This window comes from Nesoenas mayeri (genome assembly GCF_963082525.1).
Source record: "Nesoenas mayeri genome assembly, chromosome: 11".
NCBI classification, from domain to species: Eukaryota; Metazoa; Chordata; class Aves; order Columbiformes; family Columbidae; genus Nesoenas; species Nesoenas mayeri.
Window position 1 is genome coordinate 10,316,830 of NC_137563.1, and position 26,481 is coordinate 10,343,310.

The following is a 26,481-nucleotide window of genomic DNA, read 5'->3' on the forward strand; positions in this document are numbered from 1 at the left end:
GGGGCCGGGGCCGGGCCAGGCGGGGGGGCCGGGCCAGGCGGCGGGGCCGGGGCTGGGGGCATCCCCGCCTCCTCGCTCGCAGCTCCGGAGCCGCCGGAAACCCGGCGCTGCCGCTGGTGCTGCTCCTCGAGAAGTTGGTGGCTGGAGGAAAAGAGCTCGGGGTGCCCGGCCCGGCACGACTCGGTTCGGTATGTCCGCCCGGCCGGAGCCCAGCGGGGCGGCGGGACGGTGGCGGAGCCCCTGAACGGGCGGCGAGAAGCGACCGGCCCCGGCCCACCATGGAGCAAGTGAGTCCGAGCGGACGGGACGGCGGGGGTGGCCCCGGGATGGGATCGTCCGGGACCCCCGGGGCGGGGCAGGAGCCCGTCGCTGCCGCTGCCGGCCGGGAAGCGGGGCGGAGAACCGCACTGGCCACTTCGGGGATTTTTGGGTCTCCGCCGGCGCTGGGACATCCCCGGCCTCCTTCCGCCCGGCTGCGGGAGATGAGGGGGGGGGCAGAAATGGGGTTCTATAGGCTGGGAGATCCCTCCTCCCCAGCTGCCACCCCCGTTGTCATCTGTGCGTTGGGGCTGAGCATCCATCCCCAGAGCTCTTTTGGGTTTTAAACTTCCTAAGCGGCCGGGTGAGGCTGATGGGCAAAATGTTGGTGCTGCCGGAGGACGAGCGCTGGCAGGGTCGGGCTTGTTGAGGTGCCACGCTTGCTCAGGCCGCCTTCTGCTGACTCTTACTGGGGTGTTGTACTTCCGTACTGGAGCTGGGCCTCGCTCAGACCACAAGCTTGGCCATGGCCACATACCTACCAGCCTTCCCCAAGTCTGTACTCCTCCTCCTCCTCGGGCTCTGCCTGGGACGGGTTTAACTTGGAGAAGGGCAGTGGTGCTTCTGCAGGTGTAGGTCTTACATCCGTGGGCTCACACCCCAATAATCCATCCCTATGTGGATCAATTAAGATGCCACAAATTTGTTAGCAAGTTCAACTGGTCATTTTCTCCCCTCATCTGGCTGTGCAATTATTCCTGTTTCCTTTTCTTAAATGAGGTTTTGCTGCTTGTGCACAAAGAAAGCTCCCGGCAGGGCAGGCTGTCAGAGGATTTCAGGCTCCGGTACATGCTGGTAGCTGTGGCTTGTCTCTCCCCCTGCCCACATCCCCTTATTTCAGCTCCCAACATTTTGTGGCAAGAATGAGAGCTTTTTTAAAACAGTGGGGAGACAACAAAGTAGCCCAAGTTAGTAGTGGCTGAGAGTTCTTATTATCTGCTGGTATCCATGAAATTAATCCACAGCAGAGAAACTGCTTCCAGCTGGCGGCTTCACATCCACCCCAGCATTGGCTGACCAGCTCTTCACTAACGATAAACGAATCCTCTTGCGGGAGTGGGTGACTGATATAGTTCCCCAAATTTCACGTGGATCTGAGCAGTTTCTTTCCAGTAAGATGGTTTTGCTCCTGCGGGTCAGGGAGAAGTGGAAGTGCTGACAGCCGGGCTTGGAAGATAATGTGGAAAGGGAGAAAAAAGAGTGGAGGTCAGGAGATGCAGGTTGTCCTCTGGGAGGTGCTCATCCGTGTCGTGCTAGAGAGGAGTGTGAGATAAATGATCCGCTTGCTTTAAATGAAGTTACTGTAACTGGGCAGAACACTTCCGTGCATTATATGTAGTTTGTAAAAGCACCACCGTGATTCAACTGTTTGGTTTGTTTGTTTGTTGGAAGATCTGAAAAGTATGTGGGCCCTTAAAATGAACGAGCCTCAACTTCAACAAAAAGTTCCTGCATCAGGCAGGGGAGATGAGAAATAATGGCCTAATTGTCAAATAAAAAGCCATCCTGTCTCCCTAATTTGGCATCTCTGCTGAGCTGTGAAACATGATCATAAACTAGGCTGGAAGAGTGAAACTTCAAGAGAAGGCGCCATGATATAAATTGCAAAAAATGGCTCTTATGGATTGTTTTTGGGAGCAATGCCTTTGGTGTGAGCCAGCAACAGGATAACTCGGTTCTTCCCTGACTTGGCTGATATCAGTGGGTTTCTTCTCATGGATTTACACCAGCGTCAGGAATGAATCCAGCCGAAGAACATCCTGGGATGGATATCTTAGTATTTCTTGCAGAGGAATACCCACATAAACCTGAATTAATAACAGCAACTTGTGTCTTTGTGCTGTGCTGTGGTTTTAGTCGTGGAATCGCAGGTAGAGAGCTCAGGAAAGACACAAAGCCCTGCTCTTGGTGCCCTTCCATGGCCAACCTCCCCTAGCTCATTCATGGCATAAAAATAACCCACAAAAATGTCAGGTACCATCTCTCAGACTCTTCTTGCTTTTGCAGGAACAAACGGTCAAGTTGCATCATCTGGTTTTTTTTACACCCTTAACCTGCAGGTGAGGGATTACAGCAGCTTCACCCCATCTTGCGATGGGCTGTGTGCGTGCCGGGGGGGCAAAGCCAGGGACCTAGTGCCTGGGCAGCTCAGCAGCACCCACGGAAGGTGGGATCGCACGCGTTACGTCTGTCCCGGACTGGGGATGGGAGGAGGCACCAGGCAGCCCAGGCTCAGGTGATTCTGTCACCTGCTGGGACCAGCGCTCTCCATCACCCCACCTACCCTCTCCTGGGATGCTCAGCGGGGACTCGGAGTCATGGATCCTCCCTGAGGATGCTCCTGGGTGCCAGTACAACCGGGATGTCCTGCCTGGGGTGGGGGGAACCCCATGGGGAGCAGGCAGGATCACAGGCAGCACAAGCTGCCGGATAAGCTTGGCTTTAGCTTTGCAGCTCTGCCTTGCACAGAGGTGCAAGCATGAGCCTCAACTCCAACAAAAAGTTACTGCATCAGGTTGTTTTTGCTGAGGTAGACGTTAAGTGCTGTGTCTTCACACGGAGTATTTTTATTTTAAAACCAGAGCAAATGGTAGTTTTCACTCTGCAGAGCACCGGGAGAGGCCACGGATAGACATATTTGCCATGTGATTTCAAACAGCCTTTCTGCCAGGTGGGGAAAAAGAGCAGGAAAAATTAATTTGCAAAGCAAAAAAACCAAAAGGGGTAGGAACATTCTGGCAGCTCTTGGTCTGGAGTCACGCAAATAAACTCTTCATACAGCTACATCCATGCGAAACTGCTATGAGGGAGGTTAAAGTCTGTGCCAAATTATCTAAAAATGACATCAAAAGGGTGCTTGATCAGGAAACCAGCAGGTCTATATTTGTGCAGCAACTGATGTTTGCTGAAGTCGCAGATCACAACTGAATACAACTTCCTGGCAACCTAAAAAGTCAAGTTTAAAAAAACCCACGCACTACCCCTCATTTCCCGGAAAACTTTTTCATGCTCTGTCATCCTGTACTGCAGCCGTTTCAAATGCAGCTCGCTACGACTGAAAGAACTTCTGCAAAGGGCACCAAGTATATTACAGGTTTCTACTGGATTTTCTTTTAGGTGATACGCAGTTTGAGTTTCTTGTGCCTGTTTTGCACCTGAGCCTACCTGCAAAGCCAAGCCTCTTTCCCACCTCTGCTGGGACTGGGATAAATGCAGGTGCACAGGGTATTGGATCTGTTTTTCCTCTTTTTTATGGGTGCGAGATCCCTCTTTAAGGTAGCAGCTCGCCCCAATGGCAGCTGCTCTCTAAGGGTGTGTTCATTGGAGTCTGGTGCATGAAAACACGTTTGGTAGCAAGACTCTCCTCGGAATTTTTGGAGCTCATCCATACACACTAGCTCTGTCCTGGACATGGGAGTGTCCATCTCCGACTCCTTTCCGTACACATGGGATTTCCTCATGTTATGAAACGTGATGTCTGAGCTCCAGCTGCTCCAGTTTGTTTTGTTTGGGTTTCTTTTCCTACGAGAAAAGGTTTCATTCAGCAGCTAACAGGGGCCATTTGGGGCTCTGCCTTCATCGTGCATCCTTGGTCTGTGCAAATGTGCTGGTTTTCTGCAGCAGGATTGCTGCTCCTGCAGACGGGGATGTGGAGGAAACCAAGTCTGGGGGGACAGTGGGGTTCCTGGGAGGGCGCTGGAGGATTTGGGGTTGGCCTCTCCTTATAAGTCACAAGGTTGGTGAAGTGGTTGTGCAAGGGCATTTGGCTCAGTGGGGGATTCCCCTTGCCTTGCTCTGGGGAAAGAGGCTTATTGTGGGGTGCTCTGAGGGAAGCAAACAGGGATCCTGCCTTTGCAAACGCTCTTCCAGCGCAGTGGAGGGGACAAAACCTCTCATTTTGAACTGAGTCTGCTGGTGAAAGCAGTTGGCTAATAAACCTGGCTGCCCTCGCTCCCCGTCTTAGGTTTCCTGTCTCTGTTTGATGAGAATATTGATATTGGATATTTCTGATGTTTGGTTTGTTTTTTTTTTTCAAAGCAGGGAAGTTATGCATCTCCTGGTTTTTAGCAGGCCTGGAAAGCCAGCAGCCTCCCAGTGCAGGATTGTGGGGCTCCCCATGCTGCTGTGGGTGGGCAAGAGCGAGCGGTGACGAGCAGCAAGGAGCTAAAGGCAGGGCAAAAAAAAGACCCCACTCTTGGTGCTGCCTTCTCTGCCGGTCCTTCCCTCTGCTCGCAAAGCCCGCAGGAGCCTCACAGGAACATTTTAGTGCAGATGTGATGAAGTCCTGGCCCCCATGCTGTGGATTTGTTCATAGGAGTTGGTTTGGGGGCAATGACCCAATGTAGAGACCTAGAGGAGAAGCTTGCAGAAGTGTCTCTGGGCTACTGGGGAAGCAGAGGAGCAAGGTGGCCTTGGTGCCGTCCCAGCAGTGATCCCAGGGCTGGCCAGGCTCTGTGCTGCTCCCCAGTCCCGTGGCAGCTCTGCGCTGGGAGCTGGTTGACTTTTCCTCTGGAAGATGCCAGTCTGTGATGTGGTAGGGAGGGACTTGTACTGGTGCTGAGGTCTTGTCTGGGCTTTCTGGTGATCGTCATTAAATGGATGGCAAGTGTTTTTGATGCAATTCCTTCTCGCTTCTGTCCTTGCAGGATACAAAGGAGGAGGTCTCGGAGAAACCCAAGTCTGTTCCAACTGCAGAGAAATACGGCTGGATTAAGAAAAGCAGTGGGGGGCTCCTGGGATTGTGGAAGGATCGTTACATCCAGCTACGGAAAACACAGCTCGTGGTCTTTGAGGATGAGGTATGGTCACAGCTCAGGGCTTCCAGTGAGGGGCAGAATCCGGCCCTTGGTGACACAGTGGTTTTCAGTCTTCTCTCCAGCCTATTCCTTTCAAAAGAGCTTCTCCAGTTATCTCCAGGAAGAGTAAATGCCATAAAAAAGAGACAGCAGCTGCATTTTAGAGTATATTATATATTATAAATATTTTAGCCAGTAAATATTTTGACAGTGCCATTGCCAAAAAAAAAAAAAGCAAAAATAAAAACATAGGGGCAGGACATCCTGTGAGAAGGCAAACAGAGCAAAGCTTTGGGTGGAAACAGGATATGTGCTGTGCACTTTTTTGGATTTTAAAGGATAAAAGCTGGATTGGAGCAGGCTGACTTCCCACCTGCCTCTCGAGGGAACGGCAGGCAGCTCCGCAGCTGTTTGGCACCCCTCAGGCAGCTCAAATTGTTGCTAGCCAGACTCTTTGGGGTTTCCTTTAGCCACTGATGGATACAGAGTGAGGTGGTGAGCACTTGCTGTCCTCCTTAAGCAGGGACACAGTCTGGATTTGGCTCATCTTTTCCCTTTACTTGAGCCAGTACTGAGCAAAGGACCCCTGGGAGCCTTGTCCTGGACTTCACTAGATAAATTGCATGCCTCAAGTTCATGGCCTCATTTAGAGCTGTTTCCAATCAAAGGAGAAATCAGAGCCAAGCCAAATCTGTCCTGCGTATTCATGCGAGAAGAATGGAGAGTTCAGGGCTGGTCCTGCTGGGTGCAAAGGTGGCTCTTTCCTGCGTCAGGCCCTGGGTTCCTGGGCTGGAAGGGGCTTCTTCAAGAGCTGAGTTTGCCCCAGAAATTAGAAATCACACTGCAGAGCGCAAGCTACAACCCAGAGAGGTTTGAGATTAGGGGTGGGTAAGTCTAAACCCTGCTGGTTTATGGTTTGTGTGCACATCAGGGTGGAGAAGTGTTTCCCACTCCACCTCTGCACAAGGACCGCGTGCCCACACGATGTCTGACACGAGGGGATTGGGTCGTTCGTGGGTATCAGGATGATATAAAACCAAAATCATATAAAGCTGCTGCGCAGTGTGTCAAGGGAAGAAGAATGGGGAAATGTTCCAGCAGCTGCATTGCTGCGATGGTTTCAGGAACAACAGGACTGACAATGAGTTTGGTTCTCTTTTTTTTTTAAAAACACCCCATACTATTGCCTAATAAAGAAGATTTGTTATAAACAATTTAGGCTAAAGGGTATTACCTCCTCCCATATGCTGAACCCTCCTGCTCTTCCTGAATCCCAGAGCTTTCTGGAGGCGTTTGTTCTTAGTTTTGAAATGTCATGAAGAGTGCAAGAATAATGAACTGAGAAGTCAGTGTCAGGTGATGAGCAGCTTGGAAGGCACTGGAGGTTTCTCTTACACAGGGAGATGCAGCCGGGTCCTGCAAACGGTTGAGTCTCTGCAGATTGTTTCCCAGTGCCCTGGACACCTGTTGAGTCCGGCTGAAGCTTCAGGAACTTGCAGATTCAAAATGTATAAACATGACATAGGCTTTTTTTTTTCAAAGGGCATGCCTTTAAAAACAAGATATATGGAGGTTTTCGTTACCACAAGGGAAAAGGAGGCTTTTAAAGTAAGATTTATTTTCACAGACATTGAGAAGAAGGAAAAATCCCCATCATTTGAAGGGTTATTTTATTATCTCAACAAGGAAAATGGCATTTGTAACAACCAGGCATAATGTTTTCTGGTAGCCTGCGGATTGTGGTAACATCCTGTAATAAATTGCATCTGTAAGCTACAGTAGCTACAAGGTCCCATTATTGTAAATAAGGGATCATGTTAATATCTATAGGCTATTAAAATGGCTTACAGTGAAGTCAAATGTCTTAGGAGAGGAAATTGCTACAAAATTATCTGGTAGCACAATAGGATAGCATGTGATTGTGCAGGGGAACTAAAGGAAATGGCAATTTTCTGCACTCAGGAGGGGTCCCCGTTGCCACAAAATTGAGGTAGTTCATGTTTATTACTGTAATTATCTTTAACATGAGTTGGGGCAGTGTTGCTGTCTCCCTCTTACAATCGGGGAACTGAGTTTTTGAGATGAGAAGGGCCTTGCCCAATGTCAAAGGACAGTCCACGCGCTATGGTGGCTTTTCTTTCTGGAGCTCCAGCTGCTGTTTTTTCCCCACTGCACCTTCTCCACATACCTGTTCTGATTTGTGTGACCCTGGAGACACACACGGCATCCCAGGCCATCCTCAGGCTTTTTTAAAATGAGATTGTTCAGTGCTTGATGAATTGGGACCCTAGAAAAAGGAGATAAAGCCTCAGGCAACAGAATACAAGAATTTTTCCGTATATATCCTAAGTTAGGCATATATGGGTTAAATGAGAGGAAGGTCAGTTCCATGTGGGAGGGCAGGCTTAGAGGCTGAAGATTTGAACTGGTCTGAGCCCATCAGATTTCCAGGAACTGAGCTAGTGACTTGGACGCTTTGTGCTTTTATCAGTCCCTGGTGCGTTGGAGCCCTTCACGAAGAGGTGTGAAGCCTTTAGCAGTTGTTTCATATGCCGATTTACACGATCACATGAAGCCGGCTGCGCTTGTAGCTGAGGTTTGTGTGTGCAAAACAAGCAGAGGGCATGGTAAACAACAGATACAGGCAATACATTTGTACTGTGTCACCAGAAAGTACAGTCAGAGCAGAACACAAATACTGTATTTATCATCATCAATACCAATCCCCTGGAATTCACTCCTGACCTGCCTTGGGAGTGTCTTTTCCCATATTGCATCTTTTTGTCAAGCTTCTGGTTTGGTTTAAAGCAGAGCTACCCTCCCAAAGGCAAAGTGCAGATGGTGATTGGATTACCTGGAGCAGATGGGGGGTGAAAATCATCCTGCCTGGCTTCGGGTTTCTTTCAATGGATGTGAAATGAAGGGAGATGGATTTCTTGTTATCTGCTGTGCCTCCATCTACGGCAGCCCGCATCTGGACCTTCATGTAAACTAAGAACCAAGCAAACAGGTTATTTTCTAATGGGGTTTCTCGTCTTCTTGTCTCTGAATATTCTTGCCAGAGTAAAAATTAAGCCTTGCAAAACTACAAAGTGATCTGAAGAACAAGCAATTCTATGCAGAGAGACTACACAGATCAATATCATCACATTATGGATGAGAGAGTGTCAGTCCTGGGCTCGGTTTTACCCTAAACTAGTGGTTAGAGCTGGTTTTTTTTTGTTGTTTGAGAAGTGGTTTTAAGTGTATTATTTCTCAGGGAAAAAAACCTACTAAACAAAGAGTCTTCTAGGAACCAGAGGGTCCATTCAGCATTTAACAGTCATGCAGTTAACATCTGCATTTTGCCCCTGGCAAAATAATAGCAGTGCATACCCAAAAGCGATTTATTAAAATGCTTTGAAATCCACAGATGGAGAAATAAATTACCATTTCAGGCAGTGTAGACATTGTACACTGAGGGTCACAGCCCAGGAATGTGCCAGTGAGGAGGTCTCTGCTGGAAATTTTACATTCATTTAAACACAAATTTCAGTGGGTCGTTTTTCCCCTTTTCTATCAACTTTATGGAAGTTGTTTGCCAAGTGGGATTCTTTGGCTAAGCACTTGCATGAATATGTTTAGGTGTTTAGTAATTTTCTTCTTAAGGGCCAAGCTTACAGACACATTCAGGTTTAAGTTGCAGCGTGTTCTCCACTAATAGCTGATGGAATCGGTTTTCTGCATTAAATCATGAGTGTAGGGAGTTCTGTACCAGGATTTTAAGCATCTTATTGATTGTCCCTTACTGCAAGCACCAAAGCAATTTAAAAAACAAGCCCTAAAATCTGTAGAGGGAAAAAGAAAGGTGTCATGAAGGGAATTCCTGGCCTCAGTCAGCAGCAAGGACAGCACTGGGAGGTGTGACCACCAAGTGAGGCTCAACTGTTGTGTCTCAGGATGGTGTAGAAGGATTGTTTTAACTTCTTGGGGACACTAGAGACCAGATGGAGCGGGACTTCTCCAGAACACGTCTGACGCCCATGTGTTGGTTAGGGCCCTGGAAGTGACTTTATCTCCACGTGATGCTGAGTATTGTCCAGGTCCCAGGAGGCTGAAGGGACCCGAAGACCCACGGCAGGGTTGGGTCTTTTGGTCTTTCAATGGTACAGGACAAATGTAAAGCATCTTTGTGACCTAAGCAGGCTCACAGAGAGGGGATGGCCATGTGCCAAGGGTAAAACAGAAACAAAAGCCCCATTCTGATGCTCGCTGAACTCCGATGCTTTTCCTTTGCCCTCAGACATGGAGTTTTCATATTTCTCTGGCTGCTTTCTTCCCCACCCTCCCTGAAGACAAGAACTTACTTGAGAAGTTCAGGTCTTTGAGGTGAAGGAGCTATAGCCTGTACAGTCAAGCGGGTGGCCCTGGGAGGCAGGGTCCTGCATGTCCCTGTCCTCGCTGTCCTTGTTCCCCGGCCAGGCTAGAGTCCACAAAGCGTCCCAGGGAGGAGAGGGGCAGCTGGAAGGCAAAACTACAGCTCTCCACCTTGCCAAGTCCTTCTTGTCCCCCAGATCTGTGCTTCGTGGTTTGTGGAAGGTTGAGGGCAGCTTGCACAGGTTCAGAGGGAAGATTCCCCTCCAAGAGACAAGGAAGGATGGTGTGGACAAGGTGGGTGACATGGAGCCACTGGGTTTTGCTGGGGACAGAGCTGCTCTTGAGAGCAGGGAGGGTGAGCAGGAGGCTTTGTGCTGGTCTCTGGTCAGGGCGCTGCCAAGCCCTGAAGATGTAGATGATCTTCAGCCCAGCAAACGTTAATGTTGGAGCTGGTGACCGCGCCGGCCGTGCGGCAGGGCTGTGATGTGGGCGGCCGTCCACCCAAGGCCAGGATGAGATCACCCGTCCCCAAGGCATGTATTCCTGACCTCACCCTCCTTTGTCATCTGCTGGCTGCCGAGGGGTTATTATTTCCATCCCCATCCTTTCGCAGTGACATTGCAATACCAGGATTGCAGCAGGAGCCTTGTGCCTTCAAAAGGCTCAGAACGTCAGCAGGATTTTATCTGCTCAGTTTTAGGTTTGAGCAGAATTAATCTCCTCCTGCTCATATACATTTTCCCAGTTCTCCGGTCAAATTCACCTACTCAGCGTTAAATGAAATAAACAGTAATGTCATTAAAATAATAAACGTGAATTAGATCCAGACATCCCTCAGTGGCTCAGAACTTGCTCTGCCTACTGGCGTCGGCTCTGCTGGGCCCCCATCCCCATACAGGAGGGTTAAAATAAACCTAAATACAGCCTGAGCTCTGCGCAGTGACTTAAATGTCAAGTGGTAAAGGGAGGAAATTCCCTGCAGCCCAGTTCCCTCTGAACTCGCCATTCCCTGCCTCCAGCCACGCAGCAGCTTCCTGGCTACGACATGTTTCCTCATCCCACACGCCCTCTCTGTTACAGGAATTGCTAAATACAAACTCATACGGGTACAAGGAGCTGCCTTGGGATGGAGCGGAGCCTGAGCTGGGGATGGTCATGGCCGGTGATTTTAATTTATGATGGGAATAGAGAGGTACATGAGGCATGCTGACTGTAGCGTTTTACCGGCAAGAACTGCTCTGCGTTCTCACTGTTTATTTGTGTAATGCTTAGCAAAAGGGAGCTTTGGGCTCTTCTGGGCTACTGAGACACAAAGAATATTATCTGCCCAGCGTTACACTGTGATTCCTATTAGGGATGGTGCTCTGCAGCTGAACTGAGCCACGCACCACATGTGGAATTTTAGTTATGTTACTGGGAGAAACGAGCCAAGATTGTGGCCGGCAGCCACCAGTGGAGATACTCCAGAGATAAATATTCCCCGCTGAGATGCTGGCCCTGACAGTTTTTCTGGATGTATGGGACGATATTTCCAATCCGAAGCCTTTTGACAGCCCAGAGCGTGGCTGCAAGAGGAGTGTGTCCCTGTTGCACGTGGCTCCTGCTGACCTTGCTGAGGCTTGACGTGATGGCAGCAGTCGCCTCTTATCTCTGCACTGTCTTGGGCTTCCTGGGGAGCTGCTTGGACCATCGTGATGTTTATATCATCTTCCCTGTGAAAAAGCAGAATAACATCTCCTGTGTGCATCATGGGGAGGAGGCAGTGTCACCAAGTGAAGGGGAAGCCTGGGGAGTGCTCTGAGATCATGCCAGGAAGGTTTATAAACATGCATCATATTATTCCTCCTTCCCATGCCAGGACTGACAGCACATTCTCAGCCTGTGGCTGGGGTAGGATGATAAGCAAAGACCTTCCCACCTTGTTTCTGGCTGCAGATGCCTGGATGAGGCCAACAGAGGTGGCAGAGGCTGGTGTTACTGTCCACCATGTGTTATTATTCAGGCTGAGAGAGTTGGGGTGTTCAGCCTGGAGAAGAGAAGGCTCTGGGGAGACCTTATTGTGGCCTTTCAGTGCTTCAAACGGGCCAATAAGAAGGATGGGGACAGACTTTTTAGAAGGGCGTGTTAGGACAGGACAAGAGGTGATGGTTTTAAAGTAAAGCTGGACATGAGGAAGAAATTTTTTACACTGAGAGCCTGGCGCAAGTTGCCCAGAGAGGTGGTGGATGCCCCATCCCTGGAGACATCCCAGGCCAGGCTGGACGGGGCTCTGAGCAACCTGAGCTGGTGAAGATGTCCCTGCTCATGGCAGGGGTGGCACTGGGGGAGCTGGGAAGGTTCTTTCTAACCCAAACTTTTCTATGATTCTGTGATTTGCTCAGCCACTGTGGACCACTAGCCACAAGTTGGCCTGTAGTTTGAAGACTTAGGGTGTTTTCTTAGTGAGATGCCAGCCTGATTTATGGGGGCTTGCTGTCTGCACGCAGGTTATTTTTAAGGCAGAAGAGCTTTTAGACACATGCGAGGGGAACACATGCAGGGTTTGATGTTATGTGATTGATTTTGATGCCTCCTATTCATAATAATGTTTCATTCCCTCTGCAGGATGAACAGAAGTGCATAGAAACAGTGGAACTGGAGAGTTATGACAAGTGCCAGGAACTGCGTGCGCTACTAAAAAAGAAAAACCGTTTCATTTTAATCCGCTCCCCGGGTAAGAAGGTAGGATTGCCTTTCTCATCACCCTCAAGTCTGCAGACTCCAAAATGAGTTCCCAGAGCAGATGAAAGGCCCTGAGATTGAGCTCTTTGGCAACCAGGAGAAATTACCTGTAACTGTGAATGGTCCAGTGTGTAAGGAGGAACGCTACTGTCTTGAACACTTTCTTCTTGTGGAGTCTTCCTCCCACTCAACCTTTTCCTCTTGATATTCTTCCTGCTTTACCATTTTCTTTCTTCTAGTACTCCTGTACTTCCAGTGCAAAGTTCCTTCTACCCAAACAGTTCCTAAGATAAACGATTTATTCTGCAGAATTTATGAAACTCTACATCTTTAGCATCCTGCACAGCGTCTGGTTAGATCCAGAAACCAACAGGCAGGCTGGTGTTGCAGAGAAGTTGTGCATCCATCTGAGCTCTGACTGTGTGCAAGGGCATCTTAGGTTCATCATCACTGCACATACTTTGGAAGTTCTCCTTAGTTTCTGCTTACTTGCTATCCATTTCAGCATCTTTATGGGCTAGGATGCTCCTGAGGAACTGCACTTTGACTTACCTTCTAATTTAAACATGACTTTATTGGCCTAAGAAATCTTATTAAATTTTCCCATGCAAACCTAAGACGTTGTAAGAGAAAAACATTAATTTCCATATGAATGTGAACACAAAAATATCAACTTGCCTGCATTCCCACATCTCCATTTAGTTTCAATAAATGGAGATTGTTTAGTCATTGTTGTCATTGTTGCTTATTCTTTCACTCCAGTCACTTAGTGTTTATTTGTATAATAAGATCCCAGCTGAGTTCAGAGCATCATTGTGTTAAACTTCATTCAAAACAACAAAACAAGGACTGTCCTGCCCCAAAACACTCACATGGACCAGGGTGGGGGTAGATAGAGAAGCTGAATGATGTTTGTTTTGCAAGAAGTTGCAGTGCGTAATGAGGAGAAAAGTGATATTAAGCACCACGCATCAAAGAGATGGTACCCTGGAAGTTTGCACCCCGTGCTCAGTACCACAATCCAGAGCAGTGAGTTTCTCCAGTCTAAGAGGAGGTTTAGCATTTGTTTTTTAACTTGATTAATCAGAAATAATGTGAATTTTCGACTGAAAATGGATAACCCTGGCAGGCTTGGTGTGTTTTCCAGAGGGTGGCTCAATAACTACAAGCGCATACCTATTCCCAGGGAGGTGAATAAAAGCCTGTGTGCTCAGAGATGGACGGCATAGTAGGAATAATTATTATTATGTGAAAGTATGTTACTTCAAGAAGTGAAGTGTGCAATAGCTGCATATGGCTGCACTGCTGCATTAATCAACAAAGGATGTGAGACCTGTTCCTAAGCCTTTCATTTCTCGTTAGGAGAATGATATGCCCGAATTCTGCCTTGAAAGGGTAACTTCATCCTTTTGGCATGCTGGCAAGTTTACAGCTCCCCTGTTTTTCATGCCACTAATTAAATGGAAACCTAGATAGAGGCTACTTTTTATAAGGCTCTTTTGGTGGAAGGAAGGGGTTTTATAAATGAAAAGTTCCCTGTTTGTAGCTTGCCTCCCACCCTCCTTTTGGCTGGGAATCTGGTGAGGGTGTTGACACACAACATACTTTGGCCGATGTTAGAACAGGCTTCATCGAGGAGGCCAATGTACACAACTGGCCGCCTTCTGTTTTGAAATTGCAGCTGTGGCGATATATATCAGCTAAACATTTTCCATTTGGGAGGCTTGCTGCCATCCACAGTTTAAAATCATGCTGTGAAATGCCTTGCCAAGCCCTGCCAGATCTTGCTAGGGGTTGTTTTTTGCCCACTCTCATGAGCACAGTGCCGGGGAATGCAGAAAGCCAGTGAGTTTGTGGGATTTCTGAAGAAGACAGGAAAGGCTGTTGCTGTTTCAGTGCACAAACAGGAGTTTGCCTGTTGAAAAGAGGGAGCCCAGTTTAGCTGTAGGGAATTTCAGTCTAAATCTTGGATGGGATATTCTTGAAGAGCAGAGGACATGAGTCAGTTAAAACTTCTCTGCGGATAGAGTTGCACACAAATAAATAGATTTCCTTGCTAAACACTGGTCTTTGATGGATGTAGTCCAGATTCTGCTTTACCTTTTCACAAGGATGATACTTTCGTTAAGCTGAGACAATATGAGATGTCACACCTGCACTGGTGTGGAACTGAAAGTGCTGCTGGAAGTGCGCAAAAGACCCCTTCTGCTCAGAAATCTCAAATGCTTCATTCCACTCGCAGCAATTAAATGAAAACTGTTGGATGTAGAGAGCTGAGCTTGTAAAGAAAGGGCAGCAGACTTGGTCTGGAGATTTTAAAACGTACTCACCATGCAAAAAGCAGTGTAAATGATGCTTGGTGTGAACTGCCTAGAGACTTACAGAGATTGGCACAAGTCTGGTATTCAGTGGGTCTGAAAGCTTCCGCTGCAGGGAAATGTTAAGAATGGGAAGAAAGAGGGTGGCAGGAAGGGAAAGAGCCCATGAGTAAGCACTGCAGTTCCCCGTGTGTCATTTCCGAGCATGCCAGGCACAAACTCTGCACCTGTGGTCAGGAGTGGAAACTTCCACTGCTTATTTTTCCCTTAGTCGATTTTGGAGGTACCTGCAGCTGCCTTCAGCAGGGGCCCAGCCTGGAAGCTGCAGCAGATCACAGTGAGGCACTTTTGCCCTGGGCATTGGAGGAGTGTGCTCCTGGGCTCTGCCGGTTTGGCAGAGATGCCGCGTTATTCCCAGGGATGAGGTAGCTCCTGGTTCAGCTGCAGAAAAACGCAACAATCCCCTAACTGACAGTGCCTCAGCTTCAGCTTTTCCCTCCATGATCTAACCTGACAAAGTCATGCACAAGAAGGCAGGAGATGACCTCACGTTTGGCAGGTAGACTCTGGTGCGCTCTTGGTCGTTTAAGATGTTACTGACCCAGCTCCGGCTTCTGTTGCCGGTCACAGAGTCACAGAATCACAGAATGGTTGGGGTTGGAAGGGACCTCTGGAGAACATCCAGTCTAACCCACCTGCTAAAGCAGGTTCACCTAGAGTAGACTGCACAGGAACGTGTACAGGAGGGTTTTAAATGTCGCCAGAGAAGGAGACTCCACAACCTCTCTGTGCAGCCTATTCCAGGTGACCACCCTGTACCAAAAGTCAGCAGAAGGGAACACACTCCCACACCTCAACGAGCTGTTCACGAGCAGTTCCCACTCCAGTTTAGCCCAGTCCCACTGAACTGAAGCCAACACCAGGTTTGTGCCGAAACAGTTGAGGAGCAAGCACAGGTTTCTGTCCCCCACCTGTGCTGCAGATCAGCAGCATCTAGCAGAAGCACTCAGCAAAAAGCCAGTGTTGGTAAAGGTCTTAAACTGCAGCTATACAGTTCTCCAGAGCTTGTCTGTTAAATCATTTAGTACAGGTACAACAGGCTGACCCCAGGAACACTTCTCTTTCCTGGAAAGCAGGGTCAGCGTAGCCATAAGACACTCACTGCTTGAAGAGACTGATGTCTCCGAAAAGACAGGAAACAATCAGGGGGACTGTGCTTGCTGCCGTCACGGACAGTGACCCGTGAGTGAGCTCCTTGTTGCGTGACATCTCGCTGGTGATTCAGCAGGAGCTGACTGGCCGTGCTGTGCCCTGAGTTAACTGAGAGTCAATTGCACAGTCTGTATTCATGGCTTAACAATGGTCACTATCACATTAGGTTTGGCCATGACGGCTTTTCCCGGCACACCAAGCTGTTGTTTGTGGCATGACTCAGGCTCAGCTGGCTTAGCGAGACAGAGAGCAAATGTGCCTGTTTTCCTCTTAGATTTGGTGTCACTGACTCCCTGCCTTAAATCACTGCTGGAGAACAGACCTTGCTTAACATTTTGTGGGGAGTATCCATCTTCAGGGGCATCCTCTGTCAATACTCAAATGAGTAAAAATACAGACAAGATAAATTCACTTGTTTCTTTGTAGAGGACCCAGGGGTCTCAGACTAGTGTACAGAGCCCTGGTGACAGGCAGGGCTGAGCTCAACTCCTGCAGCTCCTTCCTGCCTCTTCTCTGCAGCCATTTGCTTTACAGAGAGCATCCAACCCCTGCTCTGGGTTGCCCTCCTCTCCCCAGTGCTATGGCCGAGGACACGAGCTACAGCTGGACACAGACGAGGGACTGCGCGGCAACAAAGAGCCTCTGGCTGGCAGCACCCCCAGTCCCAGCCTCAGAGCCCTGTTTGGTCTGTGTTTGGTGGCCATGGTGGTTGGTCAGCATTACGCTGTGTGGCAGAGGGTTGCGTGCCAGAGGGACACCTCGGCTTCTAATTAATGATGAACCGTCCTCCTGAGCCTTTGCTCGGCCCTGACGCCAGTGCTTAGTCAGAGTCCCAGTTCTTGGAAGGCTGGAGGCTTTTGTGGAGAATGAGGCACAGAAAGTTGCATTAGAAGAGGAATCTTAAAGTGAGGCAGGAATCCTTCCCCTGAACAACATGTACAGAGATTTCTAAACCCCGGTGCCGGCTGCCAGGTCTTTGCCAGGCAGTGCAGCAGCTCAGCTGCTCACAAGTAGAGCTTTCTCATAAGCTTTTATAATCACAAAGCTTTGGAGCAAAATCGTTTCCAAACAAAGTTTTTAAGGCCACACAAAACCAGGCCTGCTTGGACTAAAACGAAATCTGGCTGTCACTCTGTTTTGGAGCCTTGCCTTCCCTTAGGTCCCCTGGTTAGTGTGGACCTTCTGTGCCCCAGACAAAGAGCTCTTTCTCCAGAGGGCTGTGGTTCAGGCCCTAAACTCTCCTCTGAGCTCTCAGGAAGACATGTGGCTCCATCACCTTATGTGCAAACTAATAGAATAAATAATCTTTCCTCAAATTGCTTCTTAACTCCCTGCTTGTGATGCTGGTTATGAAGGTCTGGCACTTTGTGACGTGCAGATGTAAAACTATGGCATTGAAGTGAGAAATGAATGTAGCAGGGAATGGCAGTCAGTTTCTAGCTAAACAGCAGGAGTAGGTCTAAGATCAGGCTTTATTTCTGCAGAATTTCAGATAGTACTTTCAGAAGTCACTGAGACCCAAAAAAGTTGCTGCTTTCTTGTGCCATAAACAACGGGGAGCTGCTAAGAGCATTTGACTGTCAGTCACCATTAGCTTCATCACCCTCCTTTTATATAGTCCCCTTTTTATATAGACATGGCTGTGATTTCAAAATGTGGGGCCTCATATACAGAAAGGCTGGGAGTATAACTACTCTTGAATGCAATGGAAAGGTGCAGAATACCTGTAAGATGTTAAATACCTGAGAAAACTATTCCAAATGAGACCTCATTAGTACACATTTTGGATGAGCCTCTCTGTAGCTCACCTCCCCACCTGTAAGAGACATAATTTCAGTTGCTCTGAAAAGTAATTTGTGAAGCCCCCAGATATTCTAGTGACGAGCAGCAAAGAAAAGATCATTGGGGGAAATCAGTAATTCTGTTTTCAGGGCAGGGCTTGAGCTGAGTGCAATCAATATGACATATTGACCCACGAGGATACAACATACGATGCAGTGGCTCAGTAAGAAGTGCTGCCTCTCTCATTAGGGACAGTGCTGCAGGAACAAGCCCAGCAGGCTGAGTCTGGGCTGCCCCAGCAACGTTGGCATTGTCTGATTTTTAAGTGCTTGATCTTGCAGCTCCGATGATGTTCTTCTGCACAAGAGCATTTCTGTGTGCCTGTGCAGTGCAGATTAGGGCACCACAGGGAGCTATTTGGATCCAAGCCAGGCTGCCATAAAGCCACCTGGAACATGAAGATGGTATTTCTTCACCTGAAGTGTACATAGTACTCGGGAGGTGCTCAGAGAGCAGAGCAGTGAAATAAATAACACCCTCCCTATTGTTCCTGCTGAGGTCAAGAAGAGATTCAAAACAGTGAGCACAGCCCTGGGACTGACCTGGAGGAAGGGGAGAGCTGGCTGAAAGGAGGACAGGCCGTACAAACATCCATTGCTCCCTCCTTATATGTGTCCCGTGCTTCTTGCCAGCTCCCTCTTGTATGGCCAACTCTTCCTCTTAGGACAGCTGCCCAAACCCCAGAAAGTGTTTGTCTGTAGCGTTCACTGCTGTATTGCTTCATTTGCAAACAGAAAAAGACACAGTTAATTTTTTTCACTTGTCCTTATGCCTCATCACATCTGCGCTCAGCTGATTCAGGGTTGGTGCAGCCAAGGTCAGAGCCCTGGATTCTCGTATCAGTTCTGTTGTGCAGAGCCGCAGGAACAGAGAAGCAGGCAGAGCTGGCTGCACGCAGCCTTCCTGTTGCTCTCAGCTTGAAGCCCGTGGGGAAGCTGAAGAGAAGTACTTTACTGCACCTGAACCAGCACAAAATGACACAGACTTTCAGTCTGACTCTCTACACAGTGTGACCATTCACTGTACAACTTGCTGCTGCTCTAGGAGCTATTCTGAGCATTTTGCAGAAGGAAGAAACTCTTACTTTCTTACTACTTTAGTTACCAGTTACAAAAATAAAACTACAGCAACAAGCTGTTGAGCATAACAAAATCCTGTTCATGGGAGCTATGAAGTGAAGTACTTGCCAAAGCGCAAAGGAATCTGTAGTTTAAACACAGGCTGGAACGGGATGTTATATAGAAACTGAAGTGATAGCATAGAGCTAGCTCTCTGTTCCTGACAAAGAATGCTTGGGCAAAATTCTCTCTCTGCTCTTGCAGGTTCATGATATTAAATTTCAAGCTCCAACTTTGGAAGAAAAGGAATCGTGGATAAAAGCTCTTAATGAAGGGATCAATAGAGGAAAAAACAAAGTATTTGATGAGGTAAGAGGAACAGTTTCCAAACTACCATATTTCTGTGTCAGTTCATACCTGCTGCTTTTTTAGCTAAAAGCAGAATTTGCCCAAGCCCCTGTGCTCCCTGTCCTTCCTGCATGCCAGCCATGGTCAAAGGAAAAAGAAAGATTATATTTAAGGCAAACCAGGTCACATCCCCACAGGCTGGGAGCTTTCAGCCACTTCAATTCCCAGCCCAAGATGGTAGAACATGTTAAAATCCCTTTGCACCATCCTATGTCTTGCCGCTTTTCCCTCTCTCCTGGCGGGGCTTAGATGCAGGGAGAGAGGGGCAGCTGGTTGAGTGGATGATGTGCAGGAAGGATGGTCTGTGCTGCTAAGAGCTGACATCTCACCAAGAGGCCCATGGGACACAAGAGCTCACCAAAGTCATTGTGAGATGGCCTGGTGGCTTCAGTGGGTTTGGGATCAGCAAATGCAGGAGTGTTCCCATCTCTGGATGGAAGTGGCTGGTGCAGAAAAGCAGCTGTGATGCTGAGTTAGAATCATAGAATAGTTTGGGTTGGAAGGGACCTTCCCAGCTCCCCCAGTGCCACCCCTGCCATGAGCAGGGACATCTTCACCAGCTCAGGTTGCTCAGAGCCCCGTCCAGCCTGGCCTGGGATGTCTCCAGGGATGGGGCATCCAACACCTCTCTGGGCAACCTGGGCCAGGCTCTCACCTCCCTCAGGGACAACAATTTCTTCCTCATGTCTGGCCTGAATCTCTCCTCCTTTAGTTTAAAACCATCACCCCCTGTCCTATCGCAACAGGCCCTGCTAAAAGTCTCTCCCCATCTTTCTTCTCAGCCCCTTTTAAATACAGAAAGGCTGCAATAAGGTCTCCCTGGAGCTTCTCTTCTCCAGGCTGAACACCCCAACTCTCTCAGCCTGTCCTCCCAGAGCTGTTCCATAACAGAGCGGTGCGGAGCTCGGGCTGCAGCCTGGAGAGACCCGTCTTCCCACATTCCCCACCTGGAAATGGAGGTATTTGGTTAGGACATATCCCAGTCTTCAAGACTGGAAAAATCTGAAGTGATTCAGGCCACCAGCTATTCTGCCTGCAGTCTGGAGAGAAGTCTGGTGGAAAGTTACTCCATGGCCCCAGCCAAACCTGCTGCCTCTCAGCTGGCCCCAGCACACCTGTGCTCTCAAATTCTTCAAGGATGAAAATTGCACATCCAAGAGCCTGACTAACCTCGCCTTGCTCCCCGTCAGGTTGTAAATCAGCCCTGACCTAAACCAAGGGAGCGGTATCTATTCTGCAGTTGTTTCAGTAACTGAAAGGAAGTTCGCAAAACCACCATCACGGGAATGACTCAGGAAGTAACGCACAGGGTAACGAGGGGACGAAGCAATTGGCAAGTTCTGTTTTGCAAAAGAAACTGAAGCAATGAGTAAAAGTTTTGAGAGGAGGGTTAAGCGCTGCAGATACAGAGCTAGAGATGTGAACTCTGAGAGCTTGGGCTTTGCTTTTATTCAGCAGTGGGCAAAAGCAGGAGGAGAAGCTGGGAAATTCTTCTTTTTTTGCCAAGGCAAATGTCACTCAGTGTCAGGTTTTTACTGGCAGTGGGGTGTAGCGGTTCCTCAGGCCCTTGGAGCGAGTGGGAAGCAGCACGTGGAATTAAAGGGACCAGCTGGAACCAGCAGCAACCCATGAAGATAAAACCCAGCAGCAGAGAGCTTAGCAGCTGGGTTTGCTCTCACGTTTTGGTGTGTGGGAGGTGTGATGTCCTGTAATGCAGTGGTGCTCAGCCCTTGCTGAAGTGACCCCATGGCAGCTCTGAGGTGGGCAGGAAACTCTGTACAGTCCCTGGGCAGCACAGCAAGGTGGGATCTCGGGTCACCTCCCTGCCCTGGGGTTGTCCTCCTTCTGAGGACACAGCTTCTCAGAGGGTGCCAGCCTCTAATTCTCCTTCATTCCAGTAAGGATCAGACCACAGATTTAAAGTATTTCTGCACAGGCCAGGCACAAGCTAATGGGTCAAGCACTCAGCTGGCTTGGATTAGCTGTTCTCCGCTGAAAGAACTGTAAAACCACTCTACCATCTCAGCTGGGGACTGGGATCCATTTTGTTCCTTTTAAATCCCTATTTCACCCTCACCAGCTTTCCTATTCTACAAACTTGTGACCAGCAAACCAAGGACACGCTGACATTTCGCCATCACTGGTCACTGGTGCTCTTCTCTCCGTGGCACAGACTCCAGCCCTCAGCCACAGCAGCGTGCGTGGGTGGGCAGTCACAGAGCCAGTGCAAAAATTACCTGCCAGGGTGCTGGGACCTCCCTCCACACGTGTGGGATGCAAATTTGTCATCTGATTCCAGGCAATAAAGGTGTTAATTCAGCCAGAGTTGCGATTAATCCAGGTCACTGCTCACACCTTCCCTTCAGCATCCTGCAGTCATTAGAGCTGTTGCAGGGAAGGTCTGTAACGAAGCGCTGCTGATACAGTTCACAGTCGGGTCATGGTTATTAATGAGCTTTCACCTCTAAGATGGCAACAGCAATTTCAGTGCTGTGCTTTGCCACATGCAGGAGCCCGTCCGAACCCAGGCTACAGTGAGGGCAACAATGCTGTCTTGTGTCCTTCCTTCCCTTTAGGGAGAGGGGAGGTCAGTGATCGCAAACCTCTGAAGGTCTGATGCTTTGCTTTGGAGTTAGATAAACACAGCTCCTTGTAGGACAGATATACCTTAAATATCCATCACACATGCTGGGTTTTGCAGGCAGGCTGTAACTAAGGTCTGAGGCAAAGACTGTAGAAGGGAAATATTCAAGAACATTACAGGGTCCAAATGCCACATCCCTTCACGTGTGGCTGTGAGAACCTTACAGGTAAATCCTCAGAAATTAATGACCCTCTTCTTTTGTTCTTTCCCCTGTTAAAGGTGAAAGTAGACGAGAGCCTTTCCTTGGACCACGTAACTCGGGACAGGGTGAAAATGACCCAGGGACGCCGGCCGCCCACGAGAAGTCACCTCAAGGAGGTAGGTGCAAGCCCTGGGGTGAGTCACCTTTGCAGCTGGGAGCACCAGGAGCTGCAAAACCCCAGGGAAAAGCCCAGGTACAGAGATCCCAGAGAAAGCTGACGAGGGAAACAGCTTCCTTCAGGAACGACTGCACCAGCTCCTCTCTACTGAAGCTACAGATTCCCATAGATCTGTAGGTGCTGCAACACATTATGATATATTCAGCTTCCTATAACTCACGAGCTGCTTCACCATCTGCTGAGAGCCATTACGGTTTCACTTTAATCAGAAGAGACCGAAGCTCCTAAATTTATTTTCTAAGAAGGGATGATTTGGTAGCCACAGTGGTCTGAAGGTAGAAGAACCACACGGTCTGTGGGGAGAAGCTGTATTTTTTATTAAGCTAACTGGAAAAAGCAGACAAGCCTTCAAGCTCATAAGCCCTTTCTTAGGTCTGAAACTGAATACATTATTTTCCCAGGCAGTTTTATGGACTAGCCAGTCTACTCTTAACTGATTTTCTGGATCTGTCACTTATAAAAAGAAAAAGAAAGAAAAACCACCACAAAATAAACTTGTGGTTCATTTCTGTGGGAGAGGTTCTTAACTAATGTTTGATTCCTGTGATTTACTAAAAACTTTCCACAGATAGATAGATATTTTAGCACAGCATTAATCTCAACCAAGGAAGTTTTTAAAATCAAACCTTCTTCGAACTTCTAAGACTCTGACTTATGTGTCTGCACAGCACTCAGATGCAGAAAATAAGATGCCCCAAGACTTTTACTTTGCATAGAAGTTTAAGGAGAGTGTCTCTTCTAGAGAAATGCATGGGAATGAATCATAGATTCCCATCCACTCCTCCAGAAAACCGCAGAAGAAAACATGACAAAAGTCACAGCAGCAATGAAATGTTGATTCTCTGTTGCCTAATACAGGTTTGGTAAGGTAGGAAGCCCTTCCCTAGGCATTAAAAAGTTCTTTCTGACCAGCTCACTATTTTCATGAGATACCTCCAAGGTTCATACTTGTAAGACCTCTCACCTTCAGCCAAATTCAGGGGAAACTGGCTTACAAATTCAGAAGCAGGAATGAGGGGAAAGGGAGGGAAAGAGCCTGCAGAAAGATGTGTATCAAGGCTGCTGGCTGCCGTATGATGAAGGAAATGGGATGAATTATGATTTTCGGTGTCAAAGCAAGGCAGGTGAGGATGGGGCAGGGCCAAGCTGCCAGGATTCAGCTTGCCTCCATTTCTCTGATGGGCTGGAAAGGCAAAGAGAGACTTTAACTAAACTCCCTGCAGTGCAAGAGCTTGGCCCTGTCTGCAGCTCTGCCGTTGTGTGGTTTTGGGTTCATCACACAGGAACTGTCACTCAGTTTCTCCCTGTGGGGTACTGAGCCTACACACTGCAATGACTTTACTAAGTCCATCCTTTTTAGGAAAAAAAGAAAACCAAACCCTACTAGAGTGATTTGTTCAAAGTCTGTGGTTTGAAGGAGGTTTAACCAGCTGTGGCTTGGCCCCAGTAAGACAGGGATGATGTTGGGTTGGAGGAAGCAAGCACAAGGCAACGGTATTACAATAGTATCCCTGGCCAAGTGATCTAAAGATCAACTCCTTTTCTATGTTCAAGTAAAAATATGACAGTCCCAAAAGCAGAAGGCGGGCGTGCTTTTGTTTGGCACGCTGTAAATGAAGAAAGTAGAGGGATCCAGCTACCACAGGATGAAGAATTAAAATATAACAGATGACCACTCAGCAACAACAGAAAAACTAAGAAATAAGGTTATTGTGGAAGAGGCTTTGAGATGTTCTTCTCAAATGAAGTATTAAAATAAGTTCTGTGCTTTTGTCCTAATTCTTGACTGCTTATGGTTATTGCCTTTGATATTCTTGTGCAAGTTTCTGCACTATCAGGCAGAAAATAACTCAGCAACCAAAACGCTCGTGATATTTACAGAACGTGTTGGTCTAGGGAAGAGCGGGGCTATACAGGGGGATGGTGATGCTGTGGGGAAGAACCTCAAGCTCTTGAGCTACAAAAAAAGCTGCTCTTAAGAGCATCAGTTTTGTTATCAGTCAGATTTTCTTGCATTTTCAACATATTGAAGTACAAACGAGGTGGATGTGTGAAGCAGCAATCCCTTGTTTGCCATGCTGGTTGCGAGCCTTGCATTTTAGTTTGAAGTCAAAGGATAGAGCACAGGATTGATGATCGGATAGATATTGAGAAAGTTCTCTCTTGCATTTCAGGCTGCGAAGTCTACGTCGGATGGTATCCTGCGACTAGATCTGGATATAGTGGACAATGGACCACCAAACTTTGATTCCACCACCAGTGAAAGCGACAATGCACCACCTCAGAAAGAGACTCCAAAGCCACCTATGCCTCCTACAAAACCAACTGGCACAAAAGAAAACCAAGATGCAGAGAACAATGTTCCTGACCAGGAACATAAAAAACCTCTGTCTCCTCCATTGCCTCCAGATAAGAAGCTGAAGGAAGGCATAGCATCAAAGGACAATGTAAATGGCAAGGAAGAGGACTCTGTAAGCCCAGAGGAGAATGTGGAAGGATCTCAAGCACCAAGCGAGGAGAACAGAGAGAACCTCACTGAGGACAGCAGCCGGGGCACAGCAAAAGCTCCAATTCCTCTTCCTAAGAGTGTGCCAGACAAACTAAAAGTTGCTTGGGACCAACCAGTCCCTGAACCTAAAACCACAGAAGACTTGAAATCGTCAGGAGACGGTAGCAAAGACAACCTTGCTGAGGTTGCCACTGCAGATGTTACAAAGCCTCCTGTTCCTCCTCCTAAGGTTCTGTCTGAAAAAATGCTGGCCACAATGAACTCCAGCCATGGTGAGCTGGATGCTGGGGCTCGGGATGACCTGGAGTCTGGCAGCTCCAAGCCCACGGTGAATGGGATCACAGCCAGCGAGCTGGCAGAGTCCACATCCCCAAGAGCTGAAACTGAAGAAGGAAATGGGAGAACCTCTGCTGAGAAGGAACAGCAAAGTTCAGCAGGAGAGACAGAGACTTCCTTGGCCACAGAAACAGGCCACGAGAGTGTAAAGGCAACTATTGAGAAGAAAGCATCTGTAGAAAACACTTCAGCTCTTAAACTTCGCAGTTCTTCTCTGGGGGACTTGCTGTCTGATTCCAAAAATACACAGAGAGCACTTCCAAGCCAAGGTTTCCCCAAGGATTCCCATCACTGCTTAGCTAAAATGGAGGAGAAAGTTGCTAATGAAAGGGAAAAGACAGAAAAACTTCTGCAGAAGGTTTTACGTGAAGGGTTGGAACAGGCCCAGGAAGGGAATGGGCCCCCAGTGATGGCAGAGACATTGCTCAATGAGGCAGTAGAACAACTTCGGCAAGCTACACAAGTTTTGCAAGAAATTAAAGGTCTTGGGGAACTGAAAAAAGAAGCAACACAGAAACAGAAAGAAAAGCAAAAGGATCTAGTGACTCTTTATAGGAGAAGTGCTCCCTGACATACTCTTCAAAGAGACTTCTTTCTCAAAATCAAAGCTAAACATTTGCCATTTATGATTTGTACCATTGCTAGGCCAGTGTTTAAAAGGTGGTGTTTTGCTGTGCACACCATGTTTATGGGACAGAAGTGAGCTTTCAGTTATTGCGTCTTTCTCTCTTTCTTCATGCTGTACATACCAGTCCGGTTTTAATCCTCTTAGCACAGCAGAAGGTTACAGGACATTGAATAGTTTCAAAAATGTGAATGCTCTCCAAGGACTCAGTCCAAAGTCCTTTTGATGGATCAGGCCTTAAAAATTACTGGTAATCAAACCAAGCCAGATTTTTGAAAGGAGCAGAATGGCTATTGTAGCAAAAGCCCCTGTCTATCTGTATTTACAGGCAAGCAGATACCAGATTGCACTGGCACCTATCTGGTTTTCCCAGTTAAATCATTCAAGACTAACCATAGTCAGTGTTTGTTCACTTGCTGGCAAGGTTTCCCAGACCACCTGGCCCAGTGACATCTAGGAATGTCAAGATAAATGGTTTAACCTTCTCCCAAAATACTCATAAAACCACATCCACAGTTCAAAAGTGACCTCACACAGAGGCAAATAAAACCGGCCAACTCCTGACTACAAGTAGTGTCCCCAGATCCGGAGCAGCTGCACGAGGGCTGTTCTGAGTCTGGATCTGCAGAGCTTTAGGTGTCCTAAGCACTGTCTAACTGAACGCGAGTCTCAAAGCATCATTGCCAGGCAAGTATTAATTGTTCCTATTTTATTAATAGGGAAATTGAGGAAGAGAGCAAGTTACACTTGGCCATTGAAAGAGTTTCTTTCACATTTATTATGGACGACCATACCTATATAGTAATTCTGAATCCCCTCATAATCGCTGGGAACAATTAGCCAGACATTTGGAGAACTTGTCTCCAGGAGATCTCCAGGAGCTTCCTGGGAGCGCTGTCGTGAAGAACCTTTAGGGATGCATGTTCCCTTAGCTGTGGGCTCGTCCCTGTTGGTTTGG

The 26,481-nt window shown here is 48.0% G+C and overlaps 1 protein-coding gene across 1 annotated transcript; it reads left to right on the plus strand.

Annotated features, from left to right (window-relative positions):
- Positions 1–278: 278 nt before the first annotated feature.
- On the plus strand, positions 279–25,469 carry PLEKHO2 (pleckstrin homology domain containing O2; the record flags this gene model as incomplete). The annotated part of the gene is made up of 6 exons (XM_080351209.1): positions 279–287; positions 4,965–5,117; positions 12,075–12,191; positions 18,886–18,990; positions 21,893–21,991; positions 24,228–25,469. The coding sequence occupies 6 exons, from the start codon at positions 279–281 to the stop codon at positions 25,467–25,469; spliced, it is 1,725 nt and encodes a 574-aa protein (XP_080207335.1).
- Between the last annotated feature and the right edge of the window lie 1,012 nt (positions 25,470–26,481).